General features: G+C 55.0%; 5 protein-coding genes across 5 annotated transcripts; 2 read left to right on the forward strand and 3 right to left on the reverse strand.

The window, feature by feature from the left end:
- Positions 1-855: 855 nt before the first annotated feature.
- M421DRAFT_645 (ARM repeat-containing protein) lies at positions 856-2,627 on the reverse strand (the record flags this gene model as incomplete). The annotated part of the gene is made up of 3 exons (XM_033596169.1): positions 856-1,776; positions 1,827-2,336; positions 2,394-2,627. The coding sequence occupies 3 exons, from the start codon at positions 2,625-2,627 to the stop codon at positions 856-858; spliced, it is 1,665 nt and encodes a 554-aa protein (XP_033453454.1).
- A 360-nt stretch (positions 2,628-2,987) lies between these two features.
- On the forward strand, positions 2,988-4,850 carry M421DRAFT_52813 (uncharacterized protein; the record flags this gene model as incomplete). The annotated part of the gene is made up of 3 exons (XM_033595055.1): positions 2,988-4,146; positions 4,194-4,545; positions 4,595-4,850. 3 exons carry the CDS (start codon positions 2,988-2,990, stop codon positions 4,848-4,850), a joined length of 1,767 nt encoding a protein of 588 aa, XP_033453455.1.
- Positions 4,851-5,201: 351 nt separating this feature from the next.
- M421DRAFT_191706 (uncharacterized protein) lies at positions 5,202-6,742 on the forward strand. Its single transcript, XM_033588002.1, has 2 exons — positions 5,202-6,249; positions 6,325-6,742. Exons 1-2 carry the CDS (start codon positions 5,553-5,555, stop codon positions 6,489-6,491), a joined length of 864 nt encoding a protein of 287 aa, XP_033453456.1. The 5' UTR covers positions 5,202-5,552; the 3' UTR covers positions 6,492-6,742.
- Positions 6,743-7,533: 791 nt separating this feature from the next.
- M421DRAFT_415567 (phosducin) lies at positions 7,534-9,371 on the reverse strand. The gene is made up of 3 exons (XM_033590746.1): positions 8,353-9,371; positions 8,074-8,303; positions 7,534-8,002 (listed from the first exon to the last, which is right to left on the reverse strand). The coding sequence occupies exons 1-3, from the start codon at positions 8,926-8,928 to the stop codon at positions 7,987-7,989; spliced, it is 822 nt and encodes a 273-aa protein (XP_033453457.1). The 5' UTR covers positions 8,929-9,371; the 3' UTR covers positions 7,534-7,986.
- Positions 9,372-10,692: 1,321 nt separating this feature from the next.
- On the reverse strand, positions 10,693-11,979 carry M421DRAFT_97420 (guanine nucleotide-binding protein, beta subunit; the record flags this gene model as incomplete). Its single annotated transcript, XM_033598503.1, has 5 exons — positions 10,693-10,710; positions 10,761-10,880; positions 10,929-11,018; positions 11,077-11,789; positions 11,865-11,979. 5 exons carry the CDS (start codon positions 11,977-11,979, stop codon positions 10,693-10,695), a joined length of 1,056 nt encoding a protein of 351 aa, XP_033453458.1.
- Positions 11,980-12,481: the final 502 nt, after the last annotated feature.

The following is a 12,481-nucleotide window of genomic DNA, read 5'->3' on the forward strand; positions in this document are numbered from 1 at the left end:
AGTGAGGGGTTGTCTCATGAACGTTGGTTGCTGACAAAAAGTAACGATAGGCACTGCGTTCGCTGTACAGTCATGGCGGTATGGCGCCATCAGACCAAGACATGGTGCAAATTTGGCTATTGAAGTACAAACATCTTGTAAAGCTGGTTTGCGAAAGAGAGGAGAACACGAAAGACGTATGTCAGCACGCGGCACGCGACAAATGTCGAAAGTTGAAAGGCGCACCGAGGCGGAGTGAGCTGCGTTGGGTGGGGGTCCGCGGAGTGGCGGCATGACGTGGGGGGCCGTTCTCACATGCTCTTGGTCAATTGCGACTGTCGCAACCAATCATTGATTTCGCGATACTCATGACAAAGGCTTTTAAACCCGAATGCATTCGGTATCGGACAGCTGATAGCTGCTACGCAAGAGCTGAGCACGCAGATGTGCTCTCTCAAGATCCTGTTCGCTGACGCTGCAACCACCGTACAGACAAAACTACCCAGCCCAGCCAGTCCATTCTTGCCCATCAGCCATACAAGATAGGGATAAGCAAACAGCAACGCCGGGTTTATGATGCGGATAGTAAACATGGTGGGGTTACAAGACGGTGAATCTTTCGATGCTTCGTAAAAACAGAGGGGAAGAGGAAGGTGAAGACTGGGGGTATTGCGAAGAATAAGAGAACTCCCAAAGGCGCGCATAACTCGTAATATTCCAAGAGTCGTGTTACAAATCGTCGCTGATCGTGATCTCAGGTCGAGGTCTGGCAGGTACGGTAGCTGCCAGAGTAGCTCTTACGGCTTGCTTACGCAGAGGGGAAGCACTTAACGTATGCTTGGACTGGCGTGTAGTATTGTGATTCGACTGAACCGCTCACATATCCATCGAGTCACCACCGTTGGCGAAGTTGAAATTCTGTTGTTGTTGCTGCTGGTTGCCAGCGCCGAAACCGAAGTGACCCTCCTGGTTGACGGCAGGGTTGGTCTCGGCCATGTTCTCGGCATCACCTTCCTCGTCTGAGAAGTACTTCTCGATGATGTTGTAAGCCTTCATATAGATCTCCTCGTTGGCGTTGTTCTGGCACTCGTGGATCTTCTCCATACCGCCAACCTCCTCGATGAAGAGAGCGTAGCGGTTGATCTGCTCGGCCCCATCAGCACCAGACTCCTTGTCCATCTCACCGACCTTGAGGATGTTCTCAAGGCCATCAAGAGCGACCTGGATGATCTTGTTATCCGGGCACGCGAGCAAGTCGCACAGAGGCTTGATGCATCCACTCTGGACGAGGTAGCGGATCTGGGCAGGTTTCTGCAGTCCTCCGCTAGTAGCATTGGAGATAGCCCAACAAGCCTCCTTGCGGGTCTTGAAGTCGCCATTCTGGAGAAGGTGAATCAGAGGAGGAATGATGTTGGCATCAATAACCGCCTGAATCTGTGTCGAGTTGCCAGCAGTAACGTTGGAGATGGTCCAGCATGCCTCCTTGCGAATGCCATCCTTAGTGGAGCTCAGCAGAGAGAGCAGGGCGGGCAGGGAGCCGCAGTTGATGATGACCTGTGTCTGGACGTCATCGCCAGTAACGATGTTACCAACGGATCGGAGAGCGGGTGTCTGGACCGAGGTGGAGGCGTGCATCAAGAGCTCTACAAGACGACGGGGGATACCGGCCTCGATAACGGCCTGGATCTTGTCGTTGGAGCCATCCGAGAGGTACGAGATAGCCCAACAGGCATCGATGAGGACCTCGTCGTCGAGAGAGTAAACAAGCTTGGCGAGGACGGGCAGAGCGGGCTGGATCTAGGGTTTGTTAGCAGATGCAGGGCGCGGGAAGATTGTGGGTAACATACTGTCTGCCAGTCGGGCTGAGGGGTCTTTCCCCTGCAGAAGTTGCTCAGGGTCCAAGTAGCGTTCCTGAGCATGCTCAGCTTGCGGCTGTCGCCCAGGAGAGCAAGCAGCGGGCGGAGGGCGCCGGCCTGAAGAACGAAGTCGCGGCATGCGGGGCTATCACCGGCAATGTTACCAAGTGCCCAGACGGCCTGTTCCCTAACGTCCGGCTCGTGGCTGCTCAGAAGCTCGACGAAAATGGGGACGGCACCGGCCTCGATGACGACCTGTGTCTGCTGTGCGGAGCCGGAGGCAATATTGGTGAGGGCCCATGCTGCCTCGAACTGCACCAGTGTGTGGGGAGAGCGGAGGAACTCGACGAAGCGGCTGACCACGCCGGTCTCGATAACGCGCTCGATGGGAGGGTTGCGCTCCTTCGACAGCAGCTTACGGAACTTTGTGGTCGCCTGGATCTGCTCGTCGATCTGCTCGGAGAAAACGCCCTTGACCATCTGGGGGAGCTCTTCGTTGAGCTAGCACGCGGCGTTAGCATACCAGAACAAAGACTCGGTGCGGAGGGGTATACGGACCTGCCCCTCGATGTTGCCGCCCTCATCGTCGCTGTCCGGCGCAGCACCCAGCGACGCACCCGGTCGGTCAGCGCCGCCGCCGATACCACGGCGCTTTGCGAGGTTCTCTTCACGCTTCGCCCGGCGGATCTCGACCTGCTGCTCCTCGCGGCGGCGGCGGAGCTCGTCAGGCTTGAAGGCGCTCTTGGCCTTGAAAGTCGTGCGGCGGTGCTCGGGGATGTACTTGTCGGCCATGTCTGCGGCGACTGTGTGTGTAGACGGAGCGGTGGTGAAGGGCTGCTTAGAGAGTGGCGGAGAGACAAGCAGTGTTTGTTTGCAGGGGATGAAATGGATCTCTGCGTGGGGCAAGGTGAAAAGGCGGCGGCGGAAACGGCAAAGCGTCGGCCTTAGCGCTAGCGCAGTGGGCACTTTGGGCGCGTTCGTAGCAGCCACTCTATTCCATTGGGACGCGAGCATGTGACGTGTTGACGACGAGGCCGACGTTGAAGCCTTGTCTCATTGTGGTGAGTTGGTGACGTTATTTTTGTGTGTGCTCTTTCACTGCATGACGCACACGTTGCACACATGTCACTGACAATGGACATAGTAATCTCCATGCCAGGATTACCGATTGGCTTCACGGCTGTGAAGGACTGCAAGGCCGATGGGGCTGTAGTCAGTATACTCGGGATCGTGATGAGCTTGCAAGAACCACGAAAGACGCGGGGCACAGACTGGTGTCTCAACTTCAGCATCCAAGATGACTTCACAGCCGGCCCAGTCGGCGGCAGCTCCAGCATGGGTTGTCGCGTATTCAAACCGTCCCAGACCAGCCTGCCCAAGATAACAGCCGCTGGCGACGTCGTCATTCTGCGCAACTTCAAGCTCAATCCTTGGCAAGGGCGCATGGACTGTGTTAGCAACGTCGCGAGCGACATCCTTGTCTTTCCAGCGAGCAAGATTCCTGTACCAGAGCTCAGCCAGGCGTACTTGCTGGGCACGCAGCGACTATTGTATCATGCCACCCCCGGAGCGAAAGAGCCGTCAGTACCGGAGCAAAATGCTGTCCTGACTTTGAAGCATTCATCTTCAGGGTCCGCAAAAGATGTTCAACAGCATGCATCCTTGGCGACTTACAAGGCTACCGCTCGACGTAAGGAGCACTTGATCAAGGACCTTGCCGACGGCATATTTGCCGACATTCGAGCACAGGTGCTGAATATCTACTATTCTAATTACGGCACAGTAGAGCTCAAGATTACAGACTACACGCCCAACAAAGATCTCTATCTGTACGCAGACCCAGAGCGAGAGCCTGACCTGTTCCGCAAACGAGAGTGGCCTGGGCCTTATGGGCAGGTCACACTGGAAGTGCGGCTTTACGAGCCTCATGCAACCTGGGCACGTGCGAATCTGACTCGAGATGACTTTGTCTACCTGCGAAACGTACGCATGAAACATTCAGATGTCAGAGTTCTGGAAGGAGCAATGCATGAGGACCGGCAATTTCCTGATCAAGTCGATGTCCACAAATTACGAGACGAGACTGTAATTGAGGAGATCCGTCAGCGCAGAGAAACCTACGAACAGCAGCGGTCGAAAGGGGGAACCACACATCTCGTCAACGCTCCGAAGAAGTCGTCTGCGAAGGCATCTGCCAAGAAAAAGCAGGAGAAGAAGGAGAGACAGCGTCTGCAGAGAGAAGCGGAGCAGAAAGAGCTCGAAGAAAACCAGGAGAAATGGGAAGCCCAACGCAGTGGTATCAATCGGAACGGTAGGGCACTGTCCTTGAGAGTGTGATCACGTCGCTAACGATGTCAGTCCGTGCTGGCTTTTCTGAAGCCCAACGATCGACGATATCAGAGATTCTCAACAACCCTCACATTCAGGCAAGGACATCAACAAAGTGCAACTCGTTCATACTGCCCTTCATCAATTGCAGGCATCGGTCCCGTGTCAGAATCGTGGACTTCTACCCACCAGAACTCGAAGACTTCTCGCATTCTCTTGATGATCCTAGTTGGACACCACGCTCAAAGAGTCAACGATGGGAATGGGGATTCGTTCTCCTGTTAGAGGATGCGAATGTTCCTCACGACACAGTGCCTGAGCAGCTGCGTCTCATCATAAACAATGATGCAGCTCAATACCTCGGATTGGGGAATGCGAGAGAGTAAGTCCCGATCGTATATGCAGTCACGTACGACACTGACGATATACAGCCTAAAAGCCGAGCCAAGAATCCTCGACCAGCTGAGAGAGAAGCTCTTCATCATGTGGGGTAATCTGGAAGAGCTGAAAAGCGGCTTGAGGGCTCGCGGCCAAGACCTCCCACTCCCACCAGGAGACAACAGATTGGATAACAAACCCATCGATTGTGTCATCGAGGAGTACGGAATCGAATGCTCCGTGACCGAGGATCACCCATTTGGATATCAGCGGCTGCACAAGCTTGCTTTGACGAAGATCATGAGCTGAACGTATCGGGTACATTGCATTTCCCACGCCGGCAACATCACCTGACAAGCCCACACTATTCTGCGATTGTCGATTGTGGAATTGTGTCCCCATCTTTCTTTACTGCATCATGATACCCAAATAGTCCCAACAATCATTGTTATAGCGCTTAATCTCGAGACGTTCACTCTTTGACATTTGCTAGACGAGCGAAAGAGCGAACGCGCGGTTTCCGGTCGTTATGACTACATCCTAGCACCTGCGGTCTGCCACACGTACACCATAAAGGCACACGAACACGATTCGACTTACCTTGGCCGCCCGAAATTTTGTCAGCGACGGCACAAGAAGTAGTTTGAAGATACTATACCAACCTGATAATGGCGGTGAAATTGGGTATAAGCGCGGTACCGTGGTTGGCGGTGAAAGGTGCAAGATGGCGTTTCTGGATTGCGTGATCCGACGTGCTTGTCAACATGTCACTCATAGTCAACGACAAAATGGTACCGAGCATCTACTCCGACCATACACATTCGCACCAGCAACAATATTCGAAGAAACCATTCCGCGAAATTCCTTAACTAATCAACCTTCATCCAAAAAGTTGACGCGTGAAGGGCTAAAATCAATTGGCGAGGACGGGCAATTACAGCGAAACACTGCCGAGCAAGCGGCAACAGTCTCGAAAACACATCGACACCCAGTCTGGACAACAAGACTGCCATGGAACCTGCAGCAGACATCTCCCGGTTCCCGTCAGTTCACGACCCTCACACCGCGGACACTCTTCTCTCAAAGTCACTTGCATCCGCCCAAGTCTACGAAGTCACCAATTCCACTCCCTCGCCTCAGCCCGTTCCCTCCCCAGGATGCAAGAACTTCGTCCTTAACCCATCCCTGATAACCTCCGACTTCGACGCTCTCCGCTTCAAAGCCGCAGCGTACAACCAACTCCCCTTCCCAGACTCACGATCCGCAACACCAATCTCAGGTTCAGACTCGGACTCGTACTCCCCTTCACCAGCACACTCTAATCTCCTGATCTCGTCACCCTACAACAACCCCGGTCACTATCTAGATCTATTAACTCTACCCCTTCCGTCAAGGCTCTTCGCACTCGCGCTCACAGCTCTGCGGCCTGTGCACGACAACTACGTCGCAGCGGCATTTACACAGAGTCTCGACTTTGACGCCGTGCTGGGCGTTTTGCGGCAACTCGTTGTAAGGGAAGAAGTAACGTGGAAAGAAACCTCGTTCTACGTTGTCCTGTTCCGCTCCCAGCTAAGGCAAGGCGTGGACCAGGAGTGGCTGTACAAGCTCGACTACGAGAGCCATCGCGAGGCGTGCGAGAGTGGAGGACTGCTGAAGTATTGGTTCGGGAAGGCAGATTTGGAAGGGGAGAGGAGGAATTTGGCGACGTGTAAGTGCGCCCTCCCACTTGAAGCTGATTAGACGTATCGAGGCTGGAGTCGGAACAAGCGGTTGATGAGAACAGGTTTCTGGCATTCGCGCGAGGATGCGTATAAAGGAGGTCTAGGGCCGTGGCACAAGAAGGCAAGGCAAGCGGGTAGGGAGTTGTATGAGAGTATTGTGTTTAGCACACATCGATTCACGATTATGAACGGCGCAGAGGAATATCGGTTTGAGGACTGGAGAGACTGAGCACCGGAAGGCTAGAACCGGAGAAGATCGACATTAGCAGGGCACCCAACTTAGGGAGTCCGTGGATAGCAAAAGCGCCACTGCGTGGAAGATGGTGGGTTCGACTTTTCTTCACCTTGCATTCACTGCTTGGGACGCCCTCGACCTGGAAGAGGATCTAAAGGGGTACTGAAGGCTATCTGACTCCGAGAATGAGAAATACTAGGCCAAGAATGGAACCAGATGACGAAGAGCTCGAAGTCACCATGCTCATGATAAAGGAATATTACGATCTCTACTTACACCTGTCGAATGAAAACGCTGCCCAGATCGAGAGTATGTCAAGCAAGAGCGTTAAAAGGTGCTTGCCAAGGAGATAAAACGTCTTGAATGGTTATGGTAACACAGGTGGAAGTGACCCGACAGTGTACGCAACCAAGCACTGAACAAACCGAATGAGCACAACTTCTCAATATGGATGAAAGTATACAGTACCACATGCCGCGTGAAAGCACTGACAACGCTGCAGTCCTGCCGATGAGTACTAGCTGCGGAACAACCAGTAGGAAAAAGAAAGGCACAACACGGTACATAAGGCGGACTACTTTACTCTACTTAGACATATCTGAAATTTTCACGGCGGACTGCAGATATACCATCCATTTACCCTCACGCACACACATCCCTAGGGTTTCTGACTCACCGCGTAACGCCAGCACCAAACCTCACCCGCAACCCACAACTTCCAAATAACGACACCCGCCTCCTCGACCCAACCGACTGAACATCCCCAACTCCCTGCATATCTTCAGCCCAGCTCCCACAACATCACTCCCGATCGCAGATTCTCGATCGCGATGAGGCTTTGACTAGCAGCGTAAAGTTTAGACGCGCTGTCGGCGTTTCAATGCCGCAGCGTCGATGCCATGTGTTTGCGATAAGGTTCATGATTGTCATGAGCAAGGGAATTCGATAGGGATAGCGGAGGCTGATCATCAGAGGCGGGTGGGCGAGTGAAACGGTGAGCTTCAGGACGGGAGTATGTGTTGCATGGGGCGGGGACGGAGAATGGTAGGTTATGCGGTGGGCTGGATCGAGAGACGTGCAAGCGGGTGTGGACGTGGAAGATGGTGATGATGTGCCTCATGGAGAGAGGTAATGTGTTGATTCTGGCATGGCATGCGGGTATAGCCCAGACACCCATGCATGCTGGACGTCTAGAAAAATGTTGGTCCAAAACGACAGCTGGTTGACGCCAGCGCGCCAGTTGCCCAGAAATGCAAGTCTATATCGCTAGTAAAACATAACAGAAAGGAAGTCATCGATCGTATGATCCATCAGCTGCAGCAAAGCATACGTAAAAATGCTTCAGTGAGGAGTCTTCAGGTCGTGCAGACAGCAGTATGTCGCACCGGCATAGAAGCTCGTCTGGCACCAGCGCTACGGGGCCGAGCGTACGAACACGCGACATGCCGACAGACGATGTCTGAGGGGTTGATCGTGCGTATTATAGTATTTATAGAATGCGGTGCCTACAGGGTGTTAGTCAGCTGATTCAACTACACTCCGCGGTACAAATGCCATGATGGGGGATGAGACTGACCTTCGGAACGCTGTCTCGAGGCTGACAGCGCTGAGTTCCGAGTCATCGGGCAACTCGTTGAGAAGAGGCACAAGGCCAGCGAATTTGTCGCCGCCTTTGTAGGCGAGGACTGCCGGTACGCCTTCCTCTTCCATCTCTGCATCATGGTTGTGCAGCTTGATGAAGCGGACTGTATCGTTACGCTTTGCGACTTGGCGCATGCACTCCTCGACCATGTTGGAGATCTCAGACTGTGGCGTGTTAGACTTGCAGGTAGCAATTGGGTGCGCCAACACGTACCAGGTCGTTGTAGATGAATACGACCACCACGGTATCTGACGGTGTCTTCTCGATGGCGTCAAGGTACCCTTCACCGTCTACCGCAGGCATACTGCCATATACCCGCCTGCTGGGGCTGTTTGTGCGTGACCGTATCCGCTGACCGGCGTTCTGCAGCTCTCGCAATCGCGACTCGCGCCATTGCTTCATGAAGCCGCCGTCGTTCTCCTCGTCGGACGATAACCGCTCATCCTGGTAGGCTGTGACGTTGTACTGCTGTGGCGATGCGCTCTTCTTCCATGTGAACCGCTTTGCCTGCTTCTTGGCCTGCTCGAAGGCCTGGGCATCTGCGATGACGCCCTTCGGCCCCGTGTTGGCCTCAGAGCGGATGTGCGAGGGCATGTAGTAGTTGGAACGCATGTCGGCGGGGAGGTCTAGCTCGTCGTCTGTGTCTACTATCTCGTAGCGGTCCTTTTCGGCGCCTTCAGATTCGGGGTCAGAGTGGTCGCTGTCGTTGTGTCGGTCTTCTGGGTGTCTTTCTTCGTGGTCCTTGTTTCGCATAAGCTCGTTGAATTCTTCCTGGGCAGCGTTCGTCATCGTGAAAAAAGAGTTGACCGGGTCGCGGGCAGGCGTGCTATTTGTATGGGCGCTGCGGTGTGGTGAAGCAGGCGCGGCAGTAGAGCATCCAGAGTGTCCGAGCTGGATGACAGCTTGGCGGTGTGCAGGGGTCTATTTTCGAGGAGACGCCCCGTTTCAGCGTCATGATTGGACACACAGGTGAGGGAATGCCGGCAAGTCTGACGACGACCTTCAGGCCACAGAGGCATTTGCTCGGGCACGGTGCTGCACCCGCAAGGATGACGAGGGACGTTGCATGGTCTAGGGCTGAGCTGCGGCGCCAACGCCAATTTGACACGCGACGTCTCCCTGGGATCGTCAAAGATTGGCGCGAAGGAGTCACGTCTCCTGAAACGAGCTCGCGGTCACGAAACAGAGATGCTGCGGTCCACCGAATCAGGTGATGGCACGGTGAAGTCATGGACGACGCTTGCACTTTCGAAACGAGAAGTGCTACCGAACTCGGCATCTACCAAGTTGTCACATCAGCATCATGCTGCAATCATTGCCAGGTGCATTGAGGCTGCCAGGCTCGACTCCTTATGCGGTGGCGTATTGGTACTGCCTGCTGAGGCATCCTTATTCATGCAGTCTGGAAACAACCTAGGACACCCGGCAGCTCTGATAAGAAACGCCAGCTACCCCGGACACGAAGAGCTTCTAAGGCCTTCCAGAAGCGCGTTCGCCAAACCTGTTCTGCATTGGACATTGAACGGTGAGTCTCGAGTGCCTTACGCACCGGCAGGAGCGCGTTGCATGAGTCGACCAGAATAACAGGCACAGCCATCTTCCATAGGTACGGCACCACAGTGAGCCGGCAGGAGGTGCCACGTGCTTTGCATGTTACGGCCCCTGCGCCCGACTTGGGGTTAAGTAACATATGTTCTCGGGCTGCATGACGGCTCCAGCGCAGGGCCGAATTCATGTGTTGTCTGCTTCGTGAAAGCGGAGGTTGTGCAGCCGTTGCACACTGTTCACAAGATGCTCTTTTCGTCGTCATAATTTCCAAATCTGCAAGCAGCATGTCTGTCCGTTCCGCGTAGCGCCGAGTACGAAGTCGTCTTCACAGCGTATCCACTGCGTGGTTTGCAGTGACGTGCTCGTCCGAGAGATCCGACAGTTGATGTAAAACAAGTTGACTGCTATCTGCATACATATCCATCCCTCACATACGAGCGCAGGATCGTACATGAAATCGAAACCCACTGACATCACCAAGCCACCCGGTAATCCGAAAAGTACATGAAAATTCGTCTTTCGCAACTCCGTCAAGTCATCCTGCTTTTGAACTGCGCACAGTGAAAGGAATAAAGCCATGTTGGAAAAGTAGTGAACGCGTAAATGAGCTTGATATGGAGGGATGGATAGAGTGTTACTATGAGAACAGCCAGCCCGCATCTCTGAGACGGAAGACGAGTACAGCCCGGTTTGTTGCGAGGAAGAAGTAGATGGGAAACATTGGTATGAAAAGTAAACGTGTCGCAGCACAAGATGGTCCCGGGCGCCTGTCCACCAAGTTGACGCAATAGCCGCCGCTTTGTAGCTTCCAAGTGTGGTATATTATGTCGGCCGGTGCGATTTCGCAAGGTCCAAACGTCTCCCAGAGGAGTAGGTGTAGTGGGTATGTTAAACAGATGAGATCGGAATGGGAGTTCGTGGGACGGCCAGATTAGGGATACGTGCATGCGGCCGTGGTCCAACTGTGTATCGTAACATGACGTTGCATGCTTCAACGCCGCTCGCTTATGCCCAAATGCGCAGCTATAGAACGTCAGCCAAACGGAGCTTGAGTGTTTGCGGAAAAGACTTGCCATAGAATCCCACGAACCAGTGCACAAACTGAGTGCATCGTTGCTGACACCGAGACAGCTGACACGGTTGTCGTGCCCTTGCAGCGTGCCGACACGCTCGCCACGGAGAACGTCCCATACCTGTGGCATTGTTAATGGAGACCTCCAAAATGGGTCGTAGCTGCTTACTTTGCACTCGAAGTCGTCGTAACCAGCAAACAACAGACGGCCGGACACGGAAAAGGCAACGGAGGTGATACCGCAGACGGGCTCGGGAATCTAAAGGGTTGGAGGTTAACTTGAAAAGCAGCAACAGTGTGGCTGGCGGTGTACGTACCTGGTACGAGGCGAGCTCGCGGTCGGCACGGATATCGAACAGACGGCAAGAAGCATCGTCAGACCCAGTACCAAAGGCATTACCGTTGGGGAAGAACTGGATGGCGTTGATGTCCGAGTCATGCGCGGCGAAAGTCTGCACGCACTTCTGCTGACGGATGTCCCACAGCTTGGCGAACGCGTCGCAGGCGCCGGAGACAAACTGGTTGTGGTCCAGAGGATTGATGCTTAAGCTCATGACGTCGCCAAGATGGTCGGCGAACTCGTGTACCTTGGAGCCGGTTTCCAGGTCCCAAAGCACGCAAGTCATGTCGCCGGACGAGGTCAGGATGCGCTTGTCGCTGATGAATCTGCAGCAGGACAGGTATCCTGAGTGGCCAGAGAGCTCGCGAGCGACGCGTGTGGGGCCTTCTCGCGCCGACAGGTTGTAGATGGAGCAGATGTTATCGAGACCACCGCACGCTACGTAGTTGCCAGACGGCGAGTACGCGCAGGTCATGACCCAGGACGACCGCAGGGGGATGGCGTGGACCTTGTTCGTTGTGTAGGCGTCCCAGATGATGAGCTTGCCGTCCTGCGAGGCGGAGACGAGGTGTCGGCGGTCGGTCGACCAGTGCATGGCGTAGATCTTCGCAAGATGGCCCTTGAGCGTGCGCTTCGTCTTCATGGTAAGGCGCGGCAGGGCCTCGACACGGTCGCGGGCGACATCGCGGACTGCAGTCAATGGTCAGCATGCACAGTGCAGGGAGGGCGGCGCTGCTGCACGTCGAGGGCAGCGTGGAGGCGTACGGGTTGTGTCAGCGAGCTCGTCCTTCTTCCGTTTTATCCTGTCCTTCAGGGCCTCGGCATCGCGCCGTGCGACCTGGATCTTCTGCTGGATAGACTCTTGGTTCATGTCGGCCATGCTACTCTGGTGCTACCGGGTGAGGGAGGAGGGGGTGTCGCTGCGGGCGCGCGACAGGCGACGAGCTAAAGCGGCGATGCGGCAAATCCAGGGGGGCCTCGCAGGAAGCGCAGCAGCCCGGGGCACGCAGGCGGACGCGGGGGCAGCAGGCGGGCAGAGGCAGCAATGGCGACGGGCGCGCGCGGTGCAGCTGCAATTGCTTGCGCTGAGAGGTGATGGGCGGCGGCGGAGGGTGGTTGTGGTGGAGAGGGCTGCGGGTGCAGGAGGAACTGAGGTACGGCTCGCAGACGCTTGGCTGGACCGAGAGCACCAGCTGGGGTCAAAGGAAGCTGCCCTGTCTCCCGGAATACCGCAACAACGGGCTGCGTGGCTGGCGAACAGTGCGGGGCTGGCGGTGCGGCTGTTGTCTGCGTGCGGCTGTCGTCTACGTGTAGCGTGCCCTTTCGGCGATAATTGACTGTCCTGCTGCGCTGCTGCGGACTGCCCACGAGAATCGCGCTGC

This window comes from Didymella exigua, assembly GCF_010094145.1.
Source record: "Didymella exigua CBS 183.55 unplaced genomic scaffold M421scaffold_2, whole genome shotgun sequence".
Lineage (NCBI taxonomy): Eukaryota > Fungi > Ascomycota > Dothideomycetes > Pleosporales > Didymellaceae > Didymella > Didymella exigua.

What these genes read in the sequence shown, in the direction of transcription:
- M421DRAFT_191706 (XM_033588002.1), top strand. Translation starts at nt 5,553, where the DNA reads ATGGAACCTGCAGCAGACATCTCCCGGTTCCCGTCAGTTCACGACCCT. An exon ending in GAGGAGGAATTTGGCGACGT is followed by an intron (nt 6,250 to 6,324) that starts GTAAGTGCGCCC and finishes TGATGAGAACAG; the next exon opens with GTTTCTGGCATTCGCGCGAG.
- M421DRAFT_415567 (XM_033590746.1), bottom strand. Translation starts at nt 8,928, where the DNA reads ATGACGAACGCTGCCCAGGAAGAATTCAACGAGCTTATGCGAAACAAG. An exon ending in TATTCATCTACAACGACCTG is followed by an intron (nt 8,304 to 8,352) that starts GTACGTGTTGGC and finishes AACACGCCACAG; the next exon opens with TCTGAGATCTCCAACATGGT.